Source organism: Schistocerca nitens, chromosome 10, assembly GCF_023898315.1.
Source record: "Schistocerca nitens isolate TAMUIC-IGC-003100 chromosome 10, iqSchNite1.1, whole genome shotgun sequence".
Classification (NCBI taxonomy): Eukaryota; Metazoa; Arthropoda; class Insecta; order Orthoptera; family Acrididae; genus Schistocerca; species Schistocerca nitens.
In genome coordinates, this window is record NC_064623.1 from 73521923 (window position 1) to 73548717 (window position 26795).

Here is a 26795-nt window from a genome sequence, read left to right on the forward strand (position 1 = left end):
ATACATTCGTTCGCATTCTCCTTTCTATATTACTAAAACTGTCAAGAACAGGTTGTCAGGGAAGAGGGAAAGAAAGTAGCTAGCCAATATGCAAGCCTGGTCAAAATATGACCTAGCAGTAAGACGCACATAGGTGGCTGTAGTGTATTTGAATGTATTGTTAATAACAATGCTACTTGCTAAGTATGGTTTCTTTGGCATCTTGTAAGGTTTGCCACTATTATTATCATAGCCACCTGTAGTACTGTCTCAGGGTATTGCTGGTTATGACATTTTGTGAAACCAACATGCAGATTACGGAGTTGAAGTGTTTCATTCAGTGTCCTTAGTTAGATACAGTATTTCACATTTAGACAATCCAGATACAGCATATTGTAAGTATGATTTGTTTCTTTTTGTCCTCAAGGATACATCCAGCTGGTGACGTTGCCTTCTTCACTAGAGGTCGATGACACCTATGAGGGCCAAACTGGTGTGCTCGCAGGCTGGGGTATCACTGAAGGTATAGTGCACAGACTTAGTTCACTTTGAGACACCTATCTAAATGCTGTAAAGAAAAGTGTAGCACCTACAGGAAACTGTATCTAGGAACATAAGATGATTTTTGCTACCTTAAGACTAGTGACTGGTCTTAAACTAACATGCACAGGAATAGAGACCGCTATAAGCAGTTTCCACTATTTTGTTCAGTCTCTGTTGTTGCTAGACTGGAGGTTGTGTTTGGTGCATTTGTAAATATGTAACTGCTGTTTTTTATATTAAATATGTTTGGAACATATTGTTAATTCTTCAGTTACAGAAACTTATGAGAAGTAAAATGCTATATATTTTTAAAACTAGTAACGTAACGTATGAAGGGTTAAGCTATTATTCGTCGGACATGCATCAGAAGGTGTTCTACCGTGGAACACGTGATACTGACATGATAACTGAGGTTCATTGATGTCTTAACAATTTCACTTATCTAGGAAAATTGAAATCTGTGTTAGCTTCTAATAGCTTTAATATCAAAATGTATTTGGCTTGTACTTGGCTTTTGATAGTAATTCTTCTTAAACTGATTTCACTTACTGATCATAGGTTTAGGGGAGAATAATAATGAACCAGACCGACGGCAAATATTTTTCCATTGCAATGCTTTTAAATTTCAGTAGAATGGCCTTGTTGTCCCTTGGAACTGACTTTAACGCTAAAAAAATTAATTTTCTGGAGTTCTTTCGCTAATTTCAGAAAAATACAGCGCAGCAGAAAAAGTTAATGACATCAGTTAGAAAACAGAATAAGTAATTATATTGAACTTCTACTACAGCAGTGGCTAGAGGCGAAAGTCTGAAATGTGTTCTATCATACAGCACTCTCATCTACAAAATTAACTGTGTTTTCTATGCTTTGGAAGCTTTTGTGTTCCTTGCTGGAGGGAGATTTTTCATTGTGTATGTGCACACCCTGGCAAGTAGGACACTGCTGGACATTTGGTACCTACTTTCATGAATGGCCAGCAAATGCCTTAAGTTCAGAAATGAACATCTGAGCGTTAATGAAATAATTCACATTTAGATCAGCAGCGTTACCCAGTGCTGAATTCTCTAAAGTTCACTTTCTGTGGAGTTACTTGGTAATTAGATATAACTACTGTAAAGAAATACTGTCACGTCGACACTTATATGTTGGCATATGAAGGCATCACGCTTACATCACAACTCAATATGCCTGGCATACTATCCAACTGAAAATATACACTACTGGACATTAAAAATGCTGCACCAAGAAGAAATGCAGATGATAAACGGGTATTCATTGGACAAATGTATTATACTATAAATGACATGTGATTACATTTTCATGCAATTTGGGTGCATAGATCCTGAGAAATCAGTACCCAGAACAACCACCTCTGGCCGTAATAACGGCCTTGATGCGCCTGGGCATTGAGTCAAACAGAGCTTGGATGGCGTGTACAGGTACAGCTGCCCATGCAGCTTCAACACGATACCACAGATCATCAGAAGTAGTGACTGGCGTGTTGTGACGAGCCAGTTGCTCGGCCACCATTGACCAGACGCTTTCAGTTGGTGAGAGAGCTGGAGACTGTGCTGGCCAGGGCAACAGTCGAACATTTTCTGTATCCAGAAATGCCCGTACATGACCTGCAACATGCAGTCGTGCATTATCCTGCTGAAATGTAGGGTTTCGGAGGGATCGATTGAAGGGTAGAGCCACGGGTCGTAACACATCTGCAATGTAACGTCTACTGTTCAAAGTGCCGTCAATGCGAACAAGAGGTGACCGAGACGTGTTGAAACGTCCCCTATTGAAAAATTATATACGACTGTGCTTAAACTGACACACAGTATTTTTAGCGCAACGCAATCTGACTTTCAAAAAATCCCTACAAAAGAATGGCCCTGACTACCATTAAACTATACCTTTCACAAATCACTTACCTCACAAAAATCTTCGCTACTCAAGCTACTGCAATACAGCGAGCGCCACTACTGCCAGCTAAATAAAAGATGCAAAGTACTGAAGGCACTAACTACTGATAGGCATAGTTAGCAAATGGAAGATTTTGATAGAGAACAACCAATGTATTTACCTCAATAGTCATAATATATATAGCAGTTCATGACAAATTTCAAAACTCCGCCATCTCTCTCTCCCCACGTCCACCACTGCTGGCGGCTCACCTCCAACTGCGCAACGCTACGCGCTGTTCACAGTCAGCTGCCTAACACTACAATGGCGAGTATTACAACAATGCAAAGCAGCCACAGACTGCACACAGCACAGCCAGTGATTTTCATACAGAGGTGGCGTTACCAATAAAAAAAACCTAAACAGCCTACTTACGTAGCCCCCATGCTCCCCACAAAAAATTTTACAAATTGTTTTGGGCACTGGGCAATACATATTTGTTAAAATTTTTCATAATCGTAATTACAATAACAAAGAAATCAAATGCACACACTTATTGATACAATGTTGGTCAAAAGCTAAAATTTTCTCACAGTCCAGAAAGATAGTTCTGATCATTCATCATAATAGTAATTACAGTTTTTTTTCACAAAGTCTCATTAGTAAAAGAAATTGCACACAGAAGTAGTGGATTTCCATGCAGTCTTGAAGAAGTAGTGTTGTCCTTCCAACGGAAAGACAGTGCTGACTCTTGACATGCTGACAGGTAATGGGCCACAACAGAGCAAACCCACAGCAGAGTCAGTCGAAGTTTTGAAGAATATTGGTAGGTAGGTCATCACAGAGCAGACCCACAGTAGTCCTGGTATAGATTACGGTACTGGTGGGCCACCAGAGGTGCAGACCCACTACAGTCCTTGTAGAAATAATGGTACTGGTGAGTCAGCAAAGGTGTAGACCCACTGTAGTCCTTGTAGAAATGGCCAGCAGCCATCTGTTGTGACTGTGCAGGTGCACAATCACCATCGAATAGTCTTGCAGAGAATATAGCAAGTCCATGAACCACTACTTGCCCACTCACAAAAAAAAAAATTGTTTGGCATGTCCTTAGAACCAGCAATGCTGTTATCCAGTCCCTTGCTGAATTATTAACACACGTGCAAACACTAACAGTCCCTACTTCTCACATATTGTCCATATACTATGACCAACAGAAACGTGTGCAGTGAGATGTAACTTACAAGTTACTTAATTTGATGACCTGGTGTCAATTACAATTTTTTAACATAAGAATACAATTACAAAGGTACAAAATACATCATTAAAGAACATAACAATACAGATAACATTTGTAGTAAAACAGGCGTTACAAAAGAATAGAAATAGACATATACGTCAGTGTTACAGGAATTATGACATGAGTACATACATAAAAGATCAGAATAACTTTCGAAACATCAACTTCACACATGAGCATTAAAAAAAAACAGAATAAATAATGTCTAAACATCTTTACAAAGAAAATAACATATTATCAGAAAAATTCTACAACATAACTCTTATTAGCTAAACACATAAAGACAGGAAAAACACAAATACACAAGGGTACACAAACATACAGAGGGATGACACAAAAGGAAAGGACAGGGTTTGTTTTACTGCAGTATTTTGCATGGAGATCTCCCTTTGTTCATCATTATTCCCAAAAGTACTATCTAGGCCGGCTTTCTGTATTCTGTTCACATCCTCTTTCAAAATAGTTTTTCTCCACTGTACACTACCTTTTTTTTTGCCAAACCATTTTCTTATATCTTCTCAATGCATTTCTTCCAATTCATCATAGTTAGTTTCTTATATAGTCTACCCCCTCTTAAGCTAACTTAAATCTACTGAGCTCAGATGCTAAACTAAGGGATGAAGCAATGCAGCAGCACAAAACAATTAACACAAACAGCAATGACAAAAAAAAAATACAAAAGGCAAAGCAAGCAGCATAAATTACAACTAATATAAGGCAATGAGCAGCAAACAAGAAAAATAAATCAGTAGTAAAACTGGCTTAACAGCGTAATACAAAGTCAAATTCAGTAACATTATGCCTGGCAAACAGCAGCAGAAAATGAAATACCTAAACATGACATATCTCAAGCAGAAAAAATATTACACTAAAGATGGCCATGTCTAATACCTATGTCACATCTTAACACTACAGTGATGCATCACGATCACTTACTCTACCAAAAAAAAAAAATTACCAAGTAGTTGAAAAGAAAATTATGTATGCAGTTACTGTTATTAATCCCTTCTTATTGTTCTTTCCTTTCCAAGTGCTCCTTTTTCGAAGAACGTGGATCATAAAATTATTATTTTATAGATGTGTTGACAGAAAGTTTTCACATTAGCAAATGCATTTAATTTTATTTTATAAAACCAATGCTGCAACATAGCTGGAAAACAGATATCAAATGAAATAAGCAACTATGTACAAAGCATAAAAATATCATTCAATAGTCATGTGACATGAAATGTCACTGAAGGTATCACTGAAGGTATAGTGCACAGACTTAGTTCACTTTGAGGTAGAAATTCTCTCAACTCTCGTAGAAAGACGCTTGTCATAATCAGATGTGCAGATGCAAAAATATTTCTCGTCATTTCATTAGGCATTTCAGTAAATATCATAAATTAAGAGCTCCACAGTGTAATCATATGTTTTCAAGTTCGACCGTGTCGTTTTTACGATGCTTTCTACAAAGGAATGTCAGAAGCGAGGTTAATGGCCTCTTTTTTTCTCCACCTAATGGCTTTTTCTCCAGGCGGCTGTCGCCCAGCTGGGTGCCCATGACGCATTACGTGCAGGTGGTCACTTAACTTTCTTACCGAAATATTTACGACACCAGTTTTCGCTACAGTGACAATCTCATATAAAAAATTTCACAGGTCAAGAATTTGCGTTGCAAATGTGTAGATACAAAATCCTATGAATATAACGGTGTTCAAAACGTTTTCGTCGGCATTGTGATACATTCATGCATTTACACACATTTCATAACTCTTAAAGTACGGTTCTTGGTTACCAACAACCTTTTTCACAAATCAGCGTCCCTAACCACTACTCATTATTTCTTACCTAATTCGTCGACACTTCTTCAATATTTCATCATCACAGATACGTAGCATAATCAAATACAGCATCAGCTTATTGATCATAAACATACCGCAACAGCATAATACACATAGTCATCGTAATAATAACATCATAACACCTCAGTCAACTCTCAAAATCGTCGTAGTTTCCTCCAATAATTTAAAAACCTAAAAAAAAATTCTCTGCTCATTTCAGTAGTGTCATCTACCTCAAATGTACTTTAAAAATCGTGACCCCATACCAAATATATCATTCAAAGCTCTCATAATATCACAATGGTTCCAAAAAAATATGAACAGTTCACAAAGTACAAACAACATACAATTTCGTAAGTGTGAAGTTATCCAACTGTGTAATTACGTAAACATCTGTCACTGACGTAGTAAAAAAAATGTTTCTTTCTCTGTTAAATGATCAGGTAGCTGTGTAATTTATGTGTTAGAGAAATATGGTACCGATGTGTAAAGTTGTATAAGCAAATACCATATTAGCTAGGGCTCCTTGTGCTTGCCAAACACATGGTACACAAAGTAAATGTGTACCCCCCTGAGGATTAATGTAATTATACCCTCAGGTGTTACAGATTACAGCAATGGAATGAAATCTATCACGGAAAACTTTCTTTGTAATTCAAAATTTTTTTAAAAAAAATAAATGTTTTAAGTACAAAATTAATCACTGAAATGCGTGTCCTGTAGCGCTAAACTGTGCGGCTTGTTGTAAGATATTCTCTGTGGAAGTGTCGTAGTTATCGTCCTCCGAAAGCTAAGTTCCGCAAAAGTCAATGTACTTACCTCATGATAAACAAAAGTGAAACGCTTTGCATATAGATATCTTAGTTATTACACTTATTGTTGTGATGAAGAAAGTACTGTACTGTAACATATTGTTGTGCTACGGAAAACCCTGTCTCATTGTAGCTATACTACAAAAGTTACTACTAAAACCTGTTTTACTTTCCAGAAGAATTCAGAAAAACTGTGCAGATATAAAACAGATACACCGCAAAAGCAACATTGTAAATTGTCACTCACTAGTAGCGTCATGATAAAACCGTGTAGTTGTCACATAAAGTAACCACTGTGTCGTCTCGTATCTCACAGAAAGTACTTTAAATCCAGAATGTATTTTCAAGTAAACCAAAATGTTGCATTAAAATCTCATTAGCAGTACCAGTATGTGTCCTAAGTATGTAAGCCTGATAGTCGTTACGTAATCGTGAAACTAACAAGCAAGAATGTACAAATACAACACTGTGTCGTCTGTTCACTATAACAATGCATTCGTAATTTCTGTTTAAAAATGTTCCCTAGGTTCTAGACTGGATATTTAACTTCAAACATTGTTGCATGTTAACAGTTTCTTAAGTCTGACAAAGCATACTAGAAATGTGAAGTGAAAAGTTTTATGGAAAAGACAAAGTTAAAAGCAGATTATCTTTCAATAAACGGTTTTACATGTGAAATGTGGTGTAAACCTTTACTCGTCCTAGTACGCAGAGTTTCAACTTCAAAGCAATTATCATGTTGTATACATCGGTAAAGAATGCTAAAATTTTTCTCAAGGCTAGCGTCTTACATTACTTTTCTCGGAGCCAGCGGGCGCACGCGGCTGCCTGCTGTGCGAGTCATTGTCTGTCTCTTTGTTGGCGCGCGCCGTTATTGGGATTAGGAGACCTAACTTCTACAAATTCACCTTGCCGAGAAGGCCCTGCCCTGTTTAAATCCCGCCAGTTCTGATGCAATTCAGGTCTGTCGTTACGATCATATCGTCTGTCGTCATGTCCGTAGATGCCATAGTTTCTTTCTTGTCGGTCACGTGGTGGAGAATTTCTCCCTGAATCGTAACTGCGCGCTGGACCGTTGCGTCTAAAGTTATTCTGTCTCCCTTGATAATAATTATTTTGGTTCCCAAATTGTCTGTTTCTCTGATTGTCTCTGTGATAGTCACTACTGCTGAGAGGTGATCTTTCCCTGTAATTATTACTACTCTGCCAACGGTTGTCATACGGGTGGTGTCTGTTTTGGTCACGATATGTGTTGTGAGAATAGCCTTGTCGTGTCCAGTTATTATTTCTTTCATCGCGGAATTGTGACAGATGTGACCTGTAATTGTTGTGCTCCTGTTTCCGCGTTCCCCGATTGTAAGTGTCAATTTCCAGTTCTTGTAACAGTCCCTGAAAAGCCTCAATGTCTTCTTTGCAACGTCCTGCTAAAATAGTATGTCGTAAATGTTCAGGTAATTTGATTAAGCAAATGTGGATGAGTTCTGAGGGGCTGTATGGGTTTGACAGGTACTGATTCTTGTGCAACATGTCTTCAAAATATTTGACAAGACTGGAGAATTCAGATTGTTCAAAGTGTTTCATCATCATGATGCTATGTTTTACTCGGTCTTGTGTAGCTTGAGACCAATATGCTGAGAGGAAGGCATGGTAAAATTCTCCTTCACTGTGGCAATCGTGAATGACCGATCGCATTCTTACAGCTGGTTCATTCTCTAAATAGCCACACATAAATTCTAACCTGTGCTCCAATGACCAGTTGGGAGGAAAACAATGAGAGAATTGATGGAGCCACGCTTGTGGATGAATGTCGTTGGCAGAATTCTTAAACGTTTTGAATTTACGTGTAGTAATGAACAGCTTATAGTCAAAATCATTGTGTCGGCGAATAGCATATCGGTCATTGTTACGTCGTTTCGGCGGTTCCATTTCAAAATTCGGTGCACCTTGCCAATTTCTTTCATAGTTTCCGAAATGCCCTGTGTTATTATTTTGTGGCTTTTCCGTATTTCTATGTCCCTCTTCCCGTATTGGGGCGCGAGTGTCCTCTGAAATACGTAACTCTTGTATTACCTGTGTCAGCTGATCTTGTACTTCCCGGATTTCACTTTGGTGTTGCGTATTTATTTGATTCTGATTTTTTTTTAATTTCCTAATTTGTTCGCACTCTTCTGTGTCATTAAAGACTACCGGTCTTGTGTCATTGAGATCATCATCTACGTACCTTTGTAGATAAGTTAGCGAACTGATCCGAAAGTTCGGCTACTTTCTCCGATAGTGTACTTATTTCCTCAGTGTGTTTTTCTTAACCAAGTTTCAGAGTATTTACTGTGTCCTTTAAATTTTCCTGAGTTTTTGCAAGTTGCGTAACCGAATCGGTAGATGCAACTGAGTCAATTTTAGCTTGCAAGGTGTCGTGATTTTCATGAACAATGGTTTGCAGTTCTTTTATAGCTGCTTCGTGATTCTGTAATGCATTTTCATGCCGCGAAAAAATAGGTTGAAAATGCTCACAAATTTGTGTTTTTACGTCATTACTGACTTTTTGACATTTCGATTCGATGTTATGTAACTCAGTAGTTAAATCTTCACGTGTTTGTTCAAGCTTATGTTCCACTGAGTCTAACTTTTGAAGCTTTTGTTCCATTGCGTCTAATTGTTGCTGTGTTTGACTCTGATGTTGTTCCATTGTGTCTAACTTTTGAAGATTTTGTTCCATTGTGTCTAACTTTTTAAGATTTTGTTCCATTGTGTCTAACTTTTTAAGATTTTGTCCCATTTGTCTCTGATTTTGTTCCATTTGTTGCATTAATTGCAATAATAATGTATTAGTGTCTGGAATCTGTTTCTCTACGCTTTTCGGCAGTGCATTTGCACCGGCAACATTCACATTTTGACAAGCAGAAAATGTGTCTTGACTTATTTGAGAAAACGGTGATGACCCAAAACCTGAATCTACAGTATTTGCGAAATTGTGTCCTGTCATTTCGGATTCCTGAGGCGAGCTGTTGCCGACCGACCGATCGATAATGCTTCCCTGCTCACTAATTGTTTCACTGTCTACGCCATTGTTTGCCGCCCACTCCATTTCCCTATGCACAATTACCAAATTACTACTCTGAACATCAGTTAATTCATTACTCGGTGGCGCTAACACACTGCTTTCGTTTTCACTGTCATTTCTCAGTTTACTTTGGAGCCTAGTATTACGTTTTTCACACGCCATTATTGTCACAGTATTTCACACGACAACACAGAAAAACACAATTTGAAGAGCAAAAATAAGAGAACACATTAACATAACACTGAAAATAATATCTAGTTAATTGCAGCTGCGAAATACTTGGTGCAAATCTACATGCATGCCAGACCTGTTTTACTGTACAACAATGAAAAACTACAACTACAATGGAAATTCTCTCTATAATTACGCGCTAGCAATAAACAAAAGCTACACTAATTACACAAACTACAAGAAATAAATCAGAAGATTCCAGTGAGGTATCCTCGGCTAAGGGTCGATATATGAAACGTCCCCTATTGAAAAATTATATGCGACTGTGCTTAAACTGACACACAGAATTTTTAGCGCAACGCAATCTGACTTTCAAAAAATCTCTACAAAAGAATGGCCCTACTAACATTAAACTATACCTTTCACAAATCACTTACCTCACAAAAATCTTCGCTACTCAAGCTACTGCAATACAGCGAGCGCCACTATTGCCAGCTAAATAAAAGATTCAAAGTACTGAAGGCACTAACTACTGATAGGCATAGTTAGCAAATCGGTTGGAAAGTTTCCTCATGTCAGCACGTTGTAGGTGTGAAAAGCTAATTCTTTGCATATCACAGCATCTTCTTCCTGTCGGTTAAATTTCGCGTCTGTAGGACGTCATCTTCGTGGTGTAGCAGTTTTAATGGCCAGTAGTGTAGGAAAAGAAACATCTACAGGTACACGTGTGATGTCTTCGAGAACTTGACGTTAACTTCCATTTCCATCCAAAGCGTGTGTTATTAAATTCAGCAGAGCCTACAAAAATCAGTCAGGGTTGAAATGTCACTTTTAACAACTTCACTTTTGGCTGAAAATCAGATTCAGACTTTAGGTAATAGAGAACAGTTATAAACAGTGGCAATTTTGTTAGCTTGGTATCACTACTTCAAGAAATGTGATCGAGCTGATTTCGCATGGTGAAAGCAGCGATGATGTGGTCGTCTCTAGTCCGTAGGCTGGTCTGCCACCACAGCTGTTGAAAATAGGTTCAGCCTGTCCGTCGCTGTGTAACTACTGCGATCCACATCCAGTTGAATGTGCTTACAGCAGTTAAGCTGTGTTCTCTCTCTACGAATTTTTCCATTCGGCTCAAAGTCTGTTCCCAACGTCCTGTAATGTTCATTTTCTGAAAAAGAACCAATTTCTTCATGTTCTGATTAACTGGCTTCAGTCTGCTTGCAGCCTCATGGTGTGGAAGTGCCTGGTAAAATTCATGATGTTATGGTGGCACTAAGGGAAGTAGAGTCTGTAGATCTCTGTACTTCAGATGTTTTAACTTACGGGTTTTATTATTTATTTGTAAAGCAGGGAAGAGACTCATATTTCTGCCGCAGCGACGTGATTTCTGGTTATTAAAATTTTGAAAATCTTCCAGCTCCTCGTTGAGAGATTCTTTGTAGAAGAAGGTGAACGGCGACTTCTTTTGAAAACTCAACCACTCCGTTTTCCTCAAGCCTTTCACTGAGTCCTTGAGATGATTATTAATTTCACTTAGTGTGATTAAATCATTGTCAGTCATGTGGATTACCTTAATAGCCTACTGGCCGTGGAAATGAGTAATGTCCACTCATGAGGTACAAAAATCCAAGGAGTTTCCCTGGCACACTTCTCAATAATTCCAAAATCTTGGTCGCATTCCGTATAGGAAAGACCAGAAATCATGAATCTGTGATCTAGAGTTTCTGTGTGCGTATTCTGGGTAAAGCAATGCCAGAACTTTACAATGTATTTAATTTTATTTTGATCCCCAGCGTTGTCACTAATAGCTGTCATGTGTTTAACTAACTTAGGCAATCTACTTACATAGCGTAGAAAACTTGAAGCAATTTCTTTGCATCAATGAGCAGTTGCTACAAAATATTTGTATTTTGTAGCAACTCCAGAGCCTAAATCGTATACACATAATTGTAAGTCCATAGCTGTGCTGGAGAATACGCTGTGGTGCAATAAAACACCGTTGTAGGGAGTGTCTTCTGTACATCAAAACATATTGCTATTTGCGAACTCTCATAATTTGAATGTTCTTTCTCCCTGTCTTTTTTTTTTCTCTAGCTGTTTGTGCCTCCTTTTTGAAGAGTCAGTGTCTGAATATTTTTGGGTCTCCATGAACTATCAAATTCTGCAGTCTGTCACACGTCGCAAGGTGTGTGGAAACCCAGATTGAAGGTCATATTGAACCTATAGTAACTCTTAATAGGTGGTGCACAAAACTCTTTATAGAGCTCACAAATATTCCACATATGTGTACTTATTTTTTATAGCTTAAAAACAGCTACAACATTAACGAATTGTGTAGGAAATAAAATAATAACAACAAATCACGAAGAATGAATAAAATAATTTTAAATTTAATATCTTCTGTTAAAGACTCAGCCAGGACAAGCTGTTTGCGGTCACTTGGTAGCCGAGAGAAACAAGTTCATGTGTACCCTTTGACTTCCAAAGGGAATTTGAGGTTGCCTTAGCGGTTTTGTTTTCAGCCTCTAGACATCAGTTGCAGACTGCTTGTTACTTGTATCTAATGGTCACGCAGATTTGTGTGTGCCTTAACTATTGAAATCCAAACCCATCTCCAAAATTAAAAATTTGTCACTTAGACCCTTTGGCTTCTTTGGCTTCTAAGGGCCTGAACAATTGAAAGTCGCTTGCCATGAGTCGGCGGATAAACACGACGTTGCAGTGCCTATGCTATTCAGAATTGCGATGCAATATTCCTCCGAGCATGCATGCATGCAATCGACTTTCAATTACCGTGTCCCCACTGTACGGGAATACACATAATGGATGTACGAGTGCAGTTTGTAGATTCATGGTTGACGACGTATGGAAGTTTGGGTCGGGTCTGGGAGCGTGTCGTTCTGCCGTCTGCAGTATGTTTCTTCCCTAACAGTCAGCACAGACGTGCTCCATTCTGGTCCAAGAGCCCTGCGGCTGTTAGTTTCAAAGAGGGTTCAGCTCATTCCTACCCTAACAACTGGAGAACGCTGAGAAATGTGTGAATCTCTGCCATGTCGCCTTCTCCACTACACAACCCAGATCAAGTTCTGGTATGCGAGTGTGTCGCAGAGATCATGACTTTTACAACACGATGGAAAATTCTGCTACCCAGAAGCCCCAATTTAGTACTTAGTAAAGTCATGATAACCTGCACTCCCGGGAATTTTGACACAAGAGAGAAACTGACAGAGTCCCTCCAAAACGACACACAGTGTAACACAAAAGTGCATAAATTGTTCAGTTAACGAGCAAGGATGGTCCAAGATACTGTTAAAGTAATACATCTAGGACCTACATTTACTAATTGATCTAATGTAAAGTGACATGAAATGCCTAAGTAACACATTTGGGATGCTAGCTCTACACCCTGAAAAAAGTGGTTGCAATGGTTTACTAGTGACAAGTAAAAATATATCGCTCATTCAACCGTCTGAAATTCATTATTTATTTCTTGTTGGCTTTTGGCAACTACTTGCATTCAGATATAACTCACAGTTCAACAAACAACACTTTTTCAAGAGTGCATCAAACAAGAGAATCTTCGAACAAACACTGTTTATGTAGCAACCATTTTGTGAGATAGTTATGAACTTAAATTTCGTATTACTGATCTGCAGTAACTTCTAAAGCCACATATTCGTTTGCAATAAAGCTGAAGATACTACTATCACTCTACAGTGAAACAGATAATATTCTTTTAAAGCACAGTTCCATCTTACATTTTGCATTCAACAATGGTATATCTTTGCAATTTTCATTTTTGCACCTCTGTTTTTTTTTTATCTAAATGAACGGGCCAGTGTCCAACGTGTTAGAATCTGACTTCTTGCTTGGGTGGTGTGGACTTGTGTGATTCACTCATATAACTTTAGCGTCGTACTGAAACCAATTTTGAGCAAAGTTTCATCCAATCCAGTTCTAAAATTTGCTAATTGGAGCTCCTTTGCTGTAGGCACTGGAATATGGATGCTGTTAATTCTGCAATACAGAATCCAGTTGTTGACTACAGCTGTATCAACAAGGTGGTAAAACAGTCTGAAGTTTCTCTTCTTAATGCGCATTATGATTCTGTATCTATGAATGTGATTGTCCAGAAGAGACACTTATTAAAAATTTCTAAAATCTTTGTACAAGGTACAAAAACGTGTTCCTTCCTACTTCTGGCATAAGTCTTTACTTTGCTTACAAAGTCACATCTACAAAACTATATAACAACATGACTATCATATTATCTGTCTAAAGTACATCTGATATTTCTGTTCCTTAATAATTTCCAACTACTCAAGTATTGCACCTCTTTGTTCTTTATTGGGGGGCTTGTCATCTGATAGTTTCTAATTGTGAACTCTATTTCTTCTCACTATCCTTAAACGTAAAATGCCACTTCCCTTAAAATAATTATCAAAGTAAACTTTATAATTTACATTCTCGAGCACATTCTTGCATAACCTAACAAGCACATAGCTGCTGGCTCCAAGATCATGACCTGCATCATTCTTGTCTCCTTCACATTCATGTCCTGTATACATTACCATTTTGTAGGCATATCCAGATACCATACAGTAAAAATAATTTATAGCCATATGTATTTGGTTTATTTGGCTTTCACTACAGTAACAGTAAGATTAACGTTTTCACACTGGATTTCACGAATTTATTGCCACTGTCGCAGATTTCATCTTCATCGCCACTTTCATATTCACACTCAATCGGAACTGATATTGAGAACCAAATTTCCTACGTTAACTCTTTTAACTGCCCATCATTATCCATAAAATAAACCTTTTCAGTACTCATGTCAAGTTATTTGATAACGGAAACTGCATAAAACTATTGAAATCGGACAAAATCCATGAGTGAGGAGCACCAAATAACTATTCACATGCAAAGCAATGCCATGACTGAATGCATGATGGTACCAAATGGATATAAATAATTTTATTGAAAAAGAAACTTACTTACAGGGAAATTATTAAACTCTACTTTGCTTTCTATTCCTACTATATGCCAGTGACACTATATTATTCCTTTAATTGATAAAAATCATATAAACATGTAAGAACATTGTGGAATTTAATGCCCAACTGTGAGTAAAATTCACGCCGCTCCTTTGTTACATTTCTCCTCAAATAATGACTGTGTTGCCATCTGTGGAGGAAACGGTCAGTCACCAAGAACAGAATACAATGTATACCAGATGCATGGTATTTCCATCTGGAAACAAGAAGCATACCTGCAAAACATTACAAAAGTTAGTGTTGCCAACAGCAATACGATGCAGCGACAAACTATTTATTTGTATTCACTGTCCATTATTTACTACAGTTTCTGGGATATGTACCAAAACTCTTTGAGGGAAAGGATACGGGACACTTTTAATTGGCATAGAACTTGAACAGTAACGATTTTAAACCAGACTGAATGGGTACTACAGTCAAATACCTGCATCTGAGGATTACGAGAAAGAACTCCTACAAAACTGTTCATCACTTTCCTAGCAATCACGAGCATTAATTAAACATTGTAAGTTCCACTTGGAAGAAATTAATCTTTATATGTAACATGACTGAGTAGAGTGAATAACTCCCTACACCTGAAGCTACTGATACCAATAAGTTTGTACGTGATCTAACTTATATAATATCCAACCGACTTCATAGCTATCACGACATTTCACCAGAAACGCACGTATTCATTAGTTGCCCGTCTCCTAGTGCCTATGAGCAAATTTTCATCAGCTCCCCTGGACTCACAGTCCCGGGTTAGGTCCTAAAGGAGGGGCGGTAAAAGGCCAATCCCTAAGGCCTGTTAAAAAGCGTTGGCGACTGAGTCAACCAGGGCTGCCGAAGAGGTGGGGGTAGCCTTTGCTCTTAGGCTCTCTCCGAACAACGAAATGTCACAGAAGGTTCTAGAAAAATTTGCGCGGGATTCTACACAGCCAGTCAAAGAAAGCGCTTTTAAAAAGGGCGGTACGGCTGGTTATGAAAGAAATACGGATATAAAGGATCCCTTTCTCATAAATACTGCTTTGAACTTCTTAACGAAATGCTACAGCAATTTTCGCATTTTATATCATTGTTAGTCGCCGAAAGAATTCATTGTTTCACTGTATTTTAGATTTATATCTCGCTAGTGTCCTTTGGTAATATGCATTTACGTAAATCATTGCAATGACTGAAAGTGTGTTCAAAATGGATACTGATGGTAAAAATAAGTGTTCGTTTACTACGATATTGAAGCTTGCAGCAAAAAGAGTTAGAGAAATATAGCTACACCTTCTTTGTCATATATAATTGCTAATAAAATTTATTAGAAATAATTCATCTTGAATTTTAGAAAGGATCATACTAACAAACACAATATAGCAAAAAAATGTTTACTTTAATATTCTTCAAGAATGCTCTATGTAGTCACGCAAAGAGGACATAGAACAGTGACAATAATTCATTCGAAATAACAAGAGGTGTCAAGAATCACGAAAGACAACTTCCACTTAATCTCCAGTTGCTCGTTTTGGCAGCTTATTTTATCACAGTGACGAAGCAAATTTACACCACAGTTTCTTTGTTCAATTTCGGTAAGTCTCACCTGTATTACGTCATTTGCTGAAAACTAATAAGTATGTATCTAATAATCGTTTTTAATTTGTTGCTTGCTGAGAAATGTTCATTCATCTGACAATAGCCAGTGTGTAACTATACAGATAAACATATGATTTGTTCGTGACATGGAAACTGATACAGTCTCTATTGTAATGAAAAATTTATGCAAATGAAGTTCACAATGTAATCTGATAGCATGCACTAACTGTAGCAAAAATTACTAGCATGATTTTAGTACTTAGCTACTCAGGGGTCCTTATATTGCGAAACCTTAGAAATGATATTATTTACTTATGTTGTATTACTAGTAAGGAGTTCAGTAACTAAATGTTCACATTGGTAAAGAGCCACGAAATTAACGTGATTTAATTCTTTTGGTTACAGCGGGAGAGACAGAAGTTCTTCTATGGAGTCAGGTGACGGTTGTTCCCAACTCAGTATGCTCGGAGCTCCACGAAGAAGGTGCCATTACTGACAATATTATGTGCGCTGCGAACACGTACACTGGCATATGCTGGGTGAGTATAGAGTGTTGTTCATCACACAACCACTTACTTCTAGAAAACGAACTGCTGTGTGACTTTACAAATTCTGTATTAGTTGGGAAAACGTAAATTCTTGTTACAATGTATACCTATAATTAATTAATATGGTATCAATTTATTTCTTCGATGTTATTAGTTAAGTCACGCAGTCTCCCTGCATTGATAGCCTATCGACATGTGTAATATAGTTATGAGTGACAGTTAGTCTCCCGAGTTCCAAAAAATGGTTAAAATGGCTCTGAGCACTATGTGACTTAACACATGTGGTCATCAGCCCGCTAGACTTCTTAAACCTAACTAACCTAAGGATATCACACACATCTATGCCCGAGGAAGGATTCGAACCTGCGACCGTAGCAGCAGCGCGGTTCCGGACTAAAGCGCCTAGAACAGCTCGGCCACAACGGCCGGCCAGCGTCCCGAGTTATTCTTTTTTTATTAATAAGTTACCGTCAGCAGATATCAGTGTCTCAGAAGTTGGAGGGACATGAACTGGATTTCTTCTGTAGGCAGATTGGTAGTTTCGTTGATAACCACACCGGCAGGCGGGGACTGATGACCTCAGATGTTATGTCCCATAGCGCTCAGAGCCATTTGAACACCGGCAAGCAATATAGGTGGTGACAGAATTATGTAGAACTAAACGTTGCGAAACTAATAAATGTTAATTATAAAAAAAAGTATACCCGAATTTGGCATTTGTGGTCAGTAAGAGATAAAAATAGTAGGTTCATCAGTCTGAGGAACATAAACTGATGGTAATACAGTAATTCCATTCCCATAAAGGGTTTGTCTAATGTAATTAACATATTTCCATCACACTGCACACTCTATAAAGAGAGCAGCAATACGCCCACTGCGTTAGTCGTTACCTCAGGAGCACTTATCTCGATGTCAGTACTTACAGACTTTTCGCTGGAGTGCTGCAGGGTGATTCGACACCGTGGGACTCGTGTCGTGGGGCGTCTGAGGCAGCAGAGTTTCTGAGCAGCAGCTGGGAAGGCACCAGTGTGGCACCTGGGTCGACTGTGACTGGCTGACTACCAGAGATCACTCACACGACTTAACAAACCATTTGTTGTACAGTCGCATTCTTTGGCTAGCATGCACTAGCCAGAGAATCTGATATTCTGGAACCTCTGGTACACTAGGCAAATTTACCAGCAGTGGGAACCTTGTCGAATCGTTGCGTCTCTGTTTCAGTACATAATGAGCAGGAACGCGAATAGGTTGGTCGCGCGACTGCTACGGTATCAGGTTCGAATCCTGCCTCGGGCATGGATGTTTGCGATGTCCTTAGTTTAGTTCGGTTTAAGTAGTTCTAAGTTCTAGGGGACTGATGACCACAGATGTTAAGTCCCATAGTGCTCAGAGCCATTTGAACCATTTTGAATAGATTGGTTCCGAGACCTGCAAGTGTTGGTAGGTAAAGATGGCGATCGGACGCAGTACAAGTTGAAGCCGGTGTTGTGAGGAAGTTTCATACTATGAAGTGTAGTGTAACGACGTAAGTTTTGTATAAATGATTTTCTTTGGACATATGACCATGTGCATGTCACCTACGTCAGTTACAACACACTTCAAAATTATTTAAACTCTTTTTAAATTGTCTCTGAATGGTTCTTGAACGAAACTGTAAAACATCATTTGAGTCGTATGCGCAGAATTACGTCACTCAGTCCAATTGATCTGCGCAAACTATTTAAATTTAGATGTCGTTTGTTTCTCCTCAGAAATTATATTACTGCAAGTTATCTGCTTTAATAGATATTAGAACCACATTGAATAGACTTTCAAGACTAAAACTCGCAATGAACGTTGTCAAAAATTAATAATCTTGTCAAATAAATCACGTAACATAATTCTTCATAAATAAATTCTCGGAACACGTATCTAAACTTTAGTGGCATCCACTAGTTTATTATATTCCTACACATAGACGTGAACCTGAGCCTTGACAAGACAGAACTGAACATTTACAACATGATTAAACTTTCTATGACGTCATTGTTGTACAAACATTACAAACTCGTTTTTTTTTCAATTTTTAGAAGCACGACGCTAAAACACGGTTTCAGGATCTTCTGTTGCTCTTTGGCTGTCGACCCGCGACGTATAGTGGCCAGCAATTTTCTCTCTGGTCCCGGCAGTGAAGATGCTGTCTCCGTTCGTTGCGCCGCCCTCTCCGTACATGAAACATAAAAAATAAATACAAAACTTTAGATAATTCATAGCCATTACAAATATTAAAAAAATACATAAACAAAACAGTAAATTAAACTTATATTCACCTGCAAACTGGGCTGACACTGGTGGATGGGTGACTCTTCAATTTCGCGTCTCACTACCAGCAGTGGGAACCTTGTCGAATCGTTGCGTCTCTGTTTCAGTACATAATGAGCAGGAACGCGAATAGGTTGGTTCCGAGACCTCCAAGTGTTGGTAGGTAAAGATGGCGATCGGACGGAGTACAAGTTGAAGCCGGTGTTGTGAGGAAGTTTCATACTATGAAGTCGAGTGATTATTCACCAATAAGTACACTACTAGTCATTAAAATTGCTACACCACGAAGATGCCATGCTACAGACGCGAAATTTAAACCACAGGAAGAAGATGCTGTGATATGCAAATGATTAGCTTTTCAGAGCATTCACACAAGGTTGACGCCGGTGGCGACACCTACAACGTACTGACACGAGGAAAGTTTCCAACCGATTTCTCATACACAAAACACCAGTTGACTGGCGATGTCTGGTGAAACGTTGTTGTGATGTCTCGTGTAAGGAGGAGAAATGCGTACCATCACGTTTCCGACTTTTATAAATGTCGGATTGTAGCCTTTCGCGATTGCTGTTTATCGTATCGCGACATTGCTGCTCGCGTTGGTTGAGATCCAATAAATGCTGGCAGAATATGGAATCGGTGGGTTCAGAATGGTAATATGGAACGCCGTGCTGGATCCCAACGGCCTCGTATAACTAGCAGTCGAGATGACAGGCATCTTATCCGCATGGCTGTAACGGATCGTCCAGGGACGTCCCGATCCCTGAGTCAACAGATGGAGACGTTTGCAAGACAACAACCATCGGCACGAACAGTTCGACGCATGAAGCATCAGCTCGTAGACCATGGCTGCGGTTACCCTTTACGCTGCATCACAGACAGGAGCGCCTGCGATGGTGTACTCAACGACAAACCTGGGTGCACGAATGGCAAAACGTCATTTTTTCGGATGAATCCAGGTTCTGTTTACAGCATCATGATGGTCGTATCCGTGTTTGACAACATCGCGGTAAACGCACATTGGAAGTGTGTATTCGTCATCGCCATACTGGCGTATCACCCGGAGTGATGGTATGGGGTGCCATTGGTTACACGTCTCGGTCACCTCTTGTTCGCATTGACGGCACTTTGAACAGTGGGCGTTACATTTCAGATGTGTCACGACCCGTGGCTCTACCCTTGAATCGATCCCTGCGAAACCCTACATTTGAGGAGGATAATGCATGACCGTTTGTTGCAGGTCCTGACCGGCCTTTCTGGATACAGAAAATGTTTGAGTGCTGCCCTGGCCAGCACATTCTCCAGATCTCTCACCAATTGAAAACGTCCGGTCAATGGTGGCCGATCACCTGGCTCGTCACAATACGCCAGTCACTACTCTTGATGAACTGTGGTATCGTGTTGAAGCTGCATGGGCAGCTGTACCTGTTCACGCCATCCAAGCTTTGTTTGACTCAATGCCCAGGCGTATCAAGGCCGTTATTACGGCCAGAGTTGGTTGTTCTGGGTACTGATTTCTCGGGATCTATGCACCCAAATTGCGTGAAAATGTAATCAAATGTCAGTTATAGCATAATGTATTTGTCCAATGGATACCCGTTTATCATCTGCTTTTGTTCTTGGTGTAGCAATCTTAATAGCCAGTAGTGTACATCCGTCTCTGTACGGGCTGCTTAGCAGCGATTCTGTGCACGTTGGCGCACCGTGCATTGGAAGAACTTGAGAGAGGGTAGCGTGGGGCGCACATCACAGGCAGCTCTTAACAAAACCGGCAGACACATGAGGGCAGCTGACGTTATTGTACGTTTAGTAGATGACTTAGTAATCATCATTCACCGTTATAAAGGTACTGACATGTGAGCGAAGCTTCAGGTAACAGTGACTACACACATCAAAAAGCGTTATGCATCACCCCGGCTCCCAGAACTCCTGAAAATAGACGTCGACTGTGGGTTTTGTATCACAGACACAGTCCGTCTGACTGTTCAGAGATTTCACTAAAGTCGCCCAAATATGTAAACAACCATGCATGAACAGCGCCTATTAGATGGAGGGGCCCAACAGACTGTAAGTTCCAGTCATTCCACCAGGGAGGAGGTACACGGCTCGTATTGTCGGTAGTTCAACCATGCCTAGATGGTCAATACCGCTGTTTGATCGCGTCCTCATTGTTACTTAGTGCCAGGAAGGGTTCTCAATAAGAGAAGTGTCTAGGGGTCTAGGAGGGAACCAAAGTGGTGTTGTTCGTACATGGAGGAAATATAGAAATACAGGAATTGTCGACGGCATGCCTCGCTCAGGCCGCCCATTGGCTACTACTGGAGTGGATGACCATTGCCTACGGATTATGGCTCGGAGGAACCCTGACAGCAATGCCACCATGTTGAATAATGCTTTTCGTGCAGCTACAGGACGTTGTGTTACGACTCAAACTGTGCGCAAAGGCATGATGCGCAACTTCACTCCTGACGTCCATGGCGAGGACCATCTTTGCAACCACGACACCATGCAGCGCGGTACAGTTGTGCCCAGCAACACGTCGAATGGACCGCTCAGGACTGGCATCACGTTCTCCTCACCGATGAGTGTCGCATATGCCTTCAACCAGACTATCGTCGGAGACGTGTTTGGAGGCGACCGGTCAGACTGAACGCCTTACACACATTGTCCAGCAAGTACAGGAAGGTGGAGGTTGCCTGCTGTTTTGGGGTGGCATTATTGGGGCCGACGTACGCCGCTAGTGGTCATGGAAGGCGCCGTAACGGCCGAACGATATGTGAATGCCATCCTCTGACCGATAGTGCTACCATATCGGCAACATATTGGCGAGGCAATCGTCTTCATGAACGACAATTTGCGTTCCCATCGTGCACATCTTGTGAATGACTTCCTTCAGGATAACGACATCGGTTGACTAGAGTTGCCAGCATGTTTTCCAGACATGAATCCTATCGAACATGACTGTGAAAGATTGAAAAAGGCTGTTTATGGACAACGCCGAATCGCCGTTGAGGAGTGGGACAATCTGGATGAACGGTGCCTTGATGAACTTATGGATAGTATGTCACGACGAATAGAGGCATGCATCAATGGAAGAGGACGTGCTACCGGGTATTAGAGGCACCGGTGTGGACAGAAATTTGGACCACCACCTCTGAAGGTCTCGCTGTATGGCGGTACAACATGCAATGCGTGGTCTTCATGAGCAATAAAAAGGGCGGAAATGATGTTTATGTTGACCTCTATTCCAATTTTCTGTACATGTTCCGGAACTCTCGGACTCGAAGTGATGCAAAACTTTTTTTGATGTGTGTATTTATGTGCACTGGCACAAACTTGCTGGACAATACAGAGGAGTCGCTACAAGTTTACGTTTTTGAATTCACGAAGGTCTGATTGCTTTCATTGTTTTCACTGAAATATAACTTTGCATTGGTGGACAAGATTCATTATTTTCCAGTGTGTAGTTTCGCAAGACATTCAGCATCAGCAAAATGTAATTCAAGTTGACTGTACTGATGCTCGCATTTTTATTCAGATACTTTTAGCTTGGAACGCATGTGTTTTGGGGATTCCGTAAGGCAACTGGTATGGTTTCACACTTTGGCTTAATGCCCCAAGTAATAGCTTGACCAAGACTGGACTGGAATCAGAATATGCTAGCAGATATCGACAGAGGTAAGAGAAGCTTACATTGTCAGGAGTTCTCCAATGAGACTGCTACAGGTGCGTTTCTGTTGTGAATTTCTTTTTTGCTGTCCACCTGCTTAGCTGAGTAGTAACGTGTTTGCCTACTATGCAGCGCACTTGGATTCGATTCCCATCTGAGTAGGAGATTTTCTCCGCCCATTAACTGGGTGTTGTGTTGTCCTCATCATCACCGACACCCAAGTCACCCCATGTGGTGTTGCCCCAAATATGACTTGCAACCGGGCAGCTATAGGTCCCCGGATGTGACCTCTCAGCCAAAATGCCAAACGATCATTTCCTTTCCTTCTCGCCCTTGCTAATAACATCAAGTATGAGTAGGGGATATATGCACTGGCTCTTAAGTTTTAAAGTCCTCTAAGATATTTCTCTAAGATTTTCGTTCATCAGCTTTTCGTAAATCTTACTGACATATTTGTAAAAGCATGTTTGTTTATCATAGCAGCATGACGCTCCAATAACTATGCACTGGGTCAGAACTGAGTGAACATACGGAGTGTGTGTTACCAATCTCGTATGCATATGACCTCAGAGAGAGATTTGAAAGTGCAGAGCACAATAAACGAGCTTCTTGGTTAACAAGTCCACTTGGAGTGCTACCTCAGTTTGTTACCATCTCGATGCCACGGTACGCTGCAGATGGTTCTCCTTGATGTGTGCACACATTGATTTTTATTTACGGTACCTGCAGTCTCACAATACGGATTTTCGTAAGAAGGCAAAGTTGTCTGTCGGGAAGCAGTTGTAAGCCTGCTACATAACTCCTCTGGCTGTCTCTGTATTGACGTGTTTGTGCCTTTCATTAGCATGCTTATGTCGAAGGAGTATATAGAGGGTCTATACAGGGTCGATGTTCTCGAGGACAATATTATGGAAATGGAAGAGGAGGTAGATGAAGATGAAATGGGAGATATGATACTGCGTGAAGAGTTTCACATAGCACTGAAAGACCTAAGTGGAAACAAAGCCCCGAGAATAGACAACATTCCATTAGAACTACTGACAGCCTTGGGAGAGCCAGTCCTTACAAAACTCTACCATCTGGTGAGCAAGATGTATGAGACAGGCGAAATTCCCTCAGACCTCAAGAGGAATATAATAATTTCAATCCCAAAGAAAGCAGGTGTTGACAGATGTGAAAATTACCGAACTATCAGTTTAATAAGTCACAGCTGCAAAATACTAACGCGAATTCTTTACAGACGAATGGAAAAACTGATAGAAGCCGACCTCGGGGAAGATCAGTTTGAATTCCGTAGAAATGTTGGAACACGTGAGGCAATACTGACCCTACGACTTATCTTAGAAGAAAGATTAAGGAAAGGCAAACCTATGTTTCTAGCATTTGTAGACTTAGAGAAACTTTTGACAATGTTGACTGGAATACTCTCAAATTCTGAAGGTGGCAGGGGTAAAATACAGGGAGCGAAAGGCTATTTACAATTTGTACAGAAAGCAGATGGCAGTTAAAAGAGTCGAGGGACATGAAAGGGAAGCAGTGGTTGGGAAGGGAGTGAGACAGGTTTGTAGCCTCTGCCCGATGCTATTCAATCTGTATATTGAGCAAGCAGTAAAGGAAACGAATGAAAAGTTCGGAGTAGATATTAAAATCCATGGAGAAGAAATAAAAACTTTGAGGTTCGCCGATGACATTGTAATTCTGTCAGAGACAGCAAAGGACTTGGAAGAGCAGTTGAACGGAATGGACAGTGTCTTGAAAGGAGGGTATAAGATGAACATCAACAAAAGCAAAACGAGGATAATGGAATGTAGTCGATTTAAGTTGGGTGATGCTGAGGGAATTAGATTAGGAAATGAGACACTTAAAGTATTAAAGGCGTTTTGCTATTTGGGGAGCAAAATAACTGATGATGGTCGAAATAGAGAGGATATGAAATGTAGACTGGCAATGGCAAGGAAAGTGTTTCTGAAGAAGAGAAATTTGTTAACATCGAGTATTGATTTAAGTGTCAGGAAGTTGTTTCTGAAAGTATTTCAACGGAGTGTAGCCATGTATGGAAGTGAAACATGGACAATAAATAGTTCAGACAAGAAGAGAATAGAAGCGTTCGAAATGTGGTGCTACAGAAGAATGCTGAAGATTAAATGGGTAGGTCACATAACTAATGAGGAGGTATTGAATAGAATTGGGGAGAAGAGGAGTTTGTGGCACAACTTGACTAGAAGAAGGGATCGGTTGGTAGGACATGTTCTGAGGCATCAAGGTATCACCAATTTAGTACTGGAGGGCAGTGTGGAGGGTAAAAATCGTAGAGGGAGACCAAGAGATGAATACACTAAGCATATTCAGAAGGATGTAGGTTGCAGTAGGTACTGGGAGATGAAGAGGCTTGCACAGGATGGAGTAGCATGGAGAGCTGCATCAAATCAGTCTCAGGACTGAAGACCACAACAACAACAACTTATGTCATTGGTGAACACGCAGTTCTTGAATAGTGCTTTATATAGGTCAGGGCGTATTATCGTTCGTAAGATTTTTTGAATATTTGCAGCAGAAGTGTAATAGATATCTGTAAGGAAATAACTGTCTACGTTGCAGGCGGACCTCGGTACTCCCCTGGTTCTGGAGACTGAAGGAGGTTACAAGCAGATCGGAGTGGCCGGCTTCCTTCCGACCGACGGCTGCGTAACAGGGGTGCCTGCTGGCTTCGTCAGGGTCACCTCCGCTCTCGACTGGATCGCCACCATCACTGCAACCAACGTTCAGTGAGGAGCCGGTGTTGCCTGCGATGTCGTTCTGTTCTGGCGCCATTTCAACTGCATTTTCTCCTAATTTACTTCTGTTTCTATCACAATTCTAGTAATCGCACTGTATAAGAATATTAACTGAAATAAAGAAAATCATGAGTGAATATCTAGTTATTCCCAAAGCACATGGTCTCCGGCCTCTATCTTCCTCAATGTTTATATAGCGTAAAGGGTGTTTGCAAGTTCCTGTTACAAACTTCTGGGGCTTGCACAGGGGAATGAGTACATATTATTTTGAATAGGATCTCATTTCCGGAAACGTACCATTTCCGTTACACGACGGTTCAGTTCAGCTGGTTAATTCATCCGCCTCTGCATGGTAATAATTCGAAAGGAAACGTAACGAACCATCCGTATTCCACTGAAGCACATTTTTTTGGGTTAACTCTTGAATAGTACATGTTTAGATTATTCCAGAACATAAAAGAACACAGCATTCTGCAATATACAACAGTATTGATGCTTTACAACAGTGCCTCGATGTGGCGACCGCAGTGTTGTTACGGACACTGTACCTGGGAAGAAAGCATGTACCCGTGGTCTAGGGGTAGCGTCTTTGATTCATAATCAAAACGTCTTCGGTCCCAGGTTCGATCCCCGCCACTGCCTAAATTTTGATAAATAGCATTGGCGGCCGAAGACTTCCGGCATAAGAAGTCAGCCTCATTTTGCGAACGGTCTTGTCAAAGAGGGCGGAGGAGCGGATAGAGGTTCAGGGCACTCTCTTGTCCTAGGGGTGGGAAATTGCCCATAAAGGCGGAAGAATCAGCAATGATCAACGACATGAGGATGCAGAAGGCAATGGAAACCACTGCATTAAAGACACGTAACGTGTATCCACAGGACATGTGGCCTGTAATTGAAGAAGTATCATGATGATCTCTCCATTGGCAAAAGATTCCAGAATAGTCCCCCATTCGGATCTCCGGGAGGGGACTGCCAAGGGGGAGGTTACCATGAGAAAAAGATTGAATAATCAACGAAAGGATAACGTTCTACGAGTCGGGTCGTGGAATATCAGAAGCTTGAACGTGGTAGGGAAACTAGAAAATCTGAAAAGGGAAATGTAAAGGCACAATCTAGATATAGTAGGGGTCGGTGAAGTGAAGTGGAAGGAAGACAAGGATTTCTGGTCAGATGAGTATCGGGTAATATCAACAGCAGCAGAAAATGGTATAACACGTGTTGGATTCGTTATGAATAGGAAGGTAGGGCAGAGGGTGTGTTACTGTGAACAGTTCAGTGACCAGGTTGTTCTAATCAGAAT

At 40.3% G+C, this 26795-nt stretch overlaps 1 protein-coding gene across 6 annotated transcripts in view; it reads left to right on the forward strand.

Moving 5' to 3' along the window:
• The window catches only part of LOC126210625 (collagenase-like), a 231944-nt gene that overhangs the window by 126150 nt on the left and 78999 nt on the right, over positions 1–26795 (forward strand). For 2 of the 6 annotated variants that reach the window (XM_049939919.1, XM_049939921.1), the window contains exons 4-6: positions 407–502; positions 16608–16741; positions 25320–25632. The exons of 1 other annotated variant lie outside the window; for it this stretch is intronic. In XM_049939919.1, coding sequence (XP_049795876.1) covers positions 407–502; positions 16608–16741; positions 25320–25490 — 401 coding nt within the window. In that variant the 3' untranslated portion in view covers positions 25491–25632. Of the gene's footprint in view, positions 1–406; positions 503–16607; positions 16742–25319; positions 25633–26795 lie in introns of those variants that run through there. 3 more of the 6 variants (XM_049939923.1, XM_049939924.1, XM_049939922.1) reach the window with 3 other exon arrangements.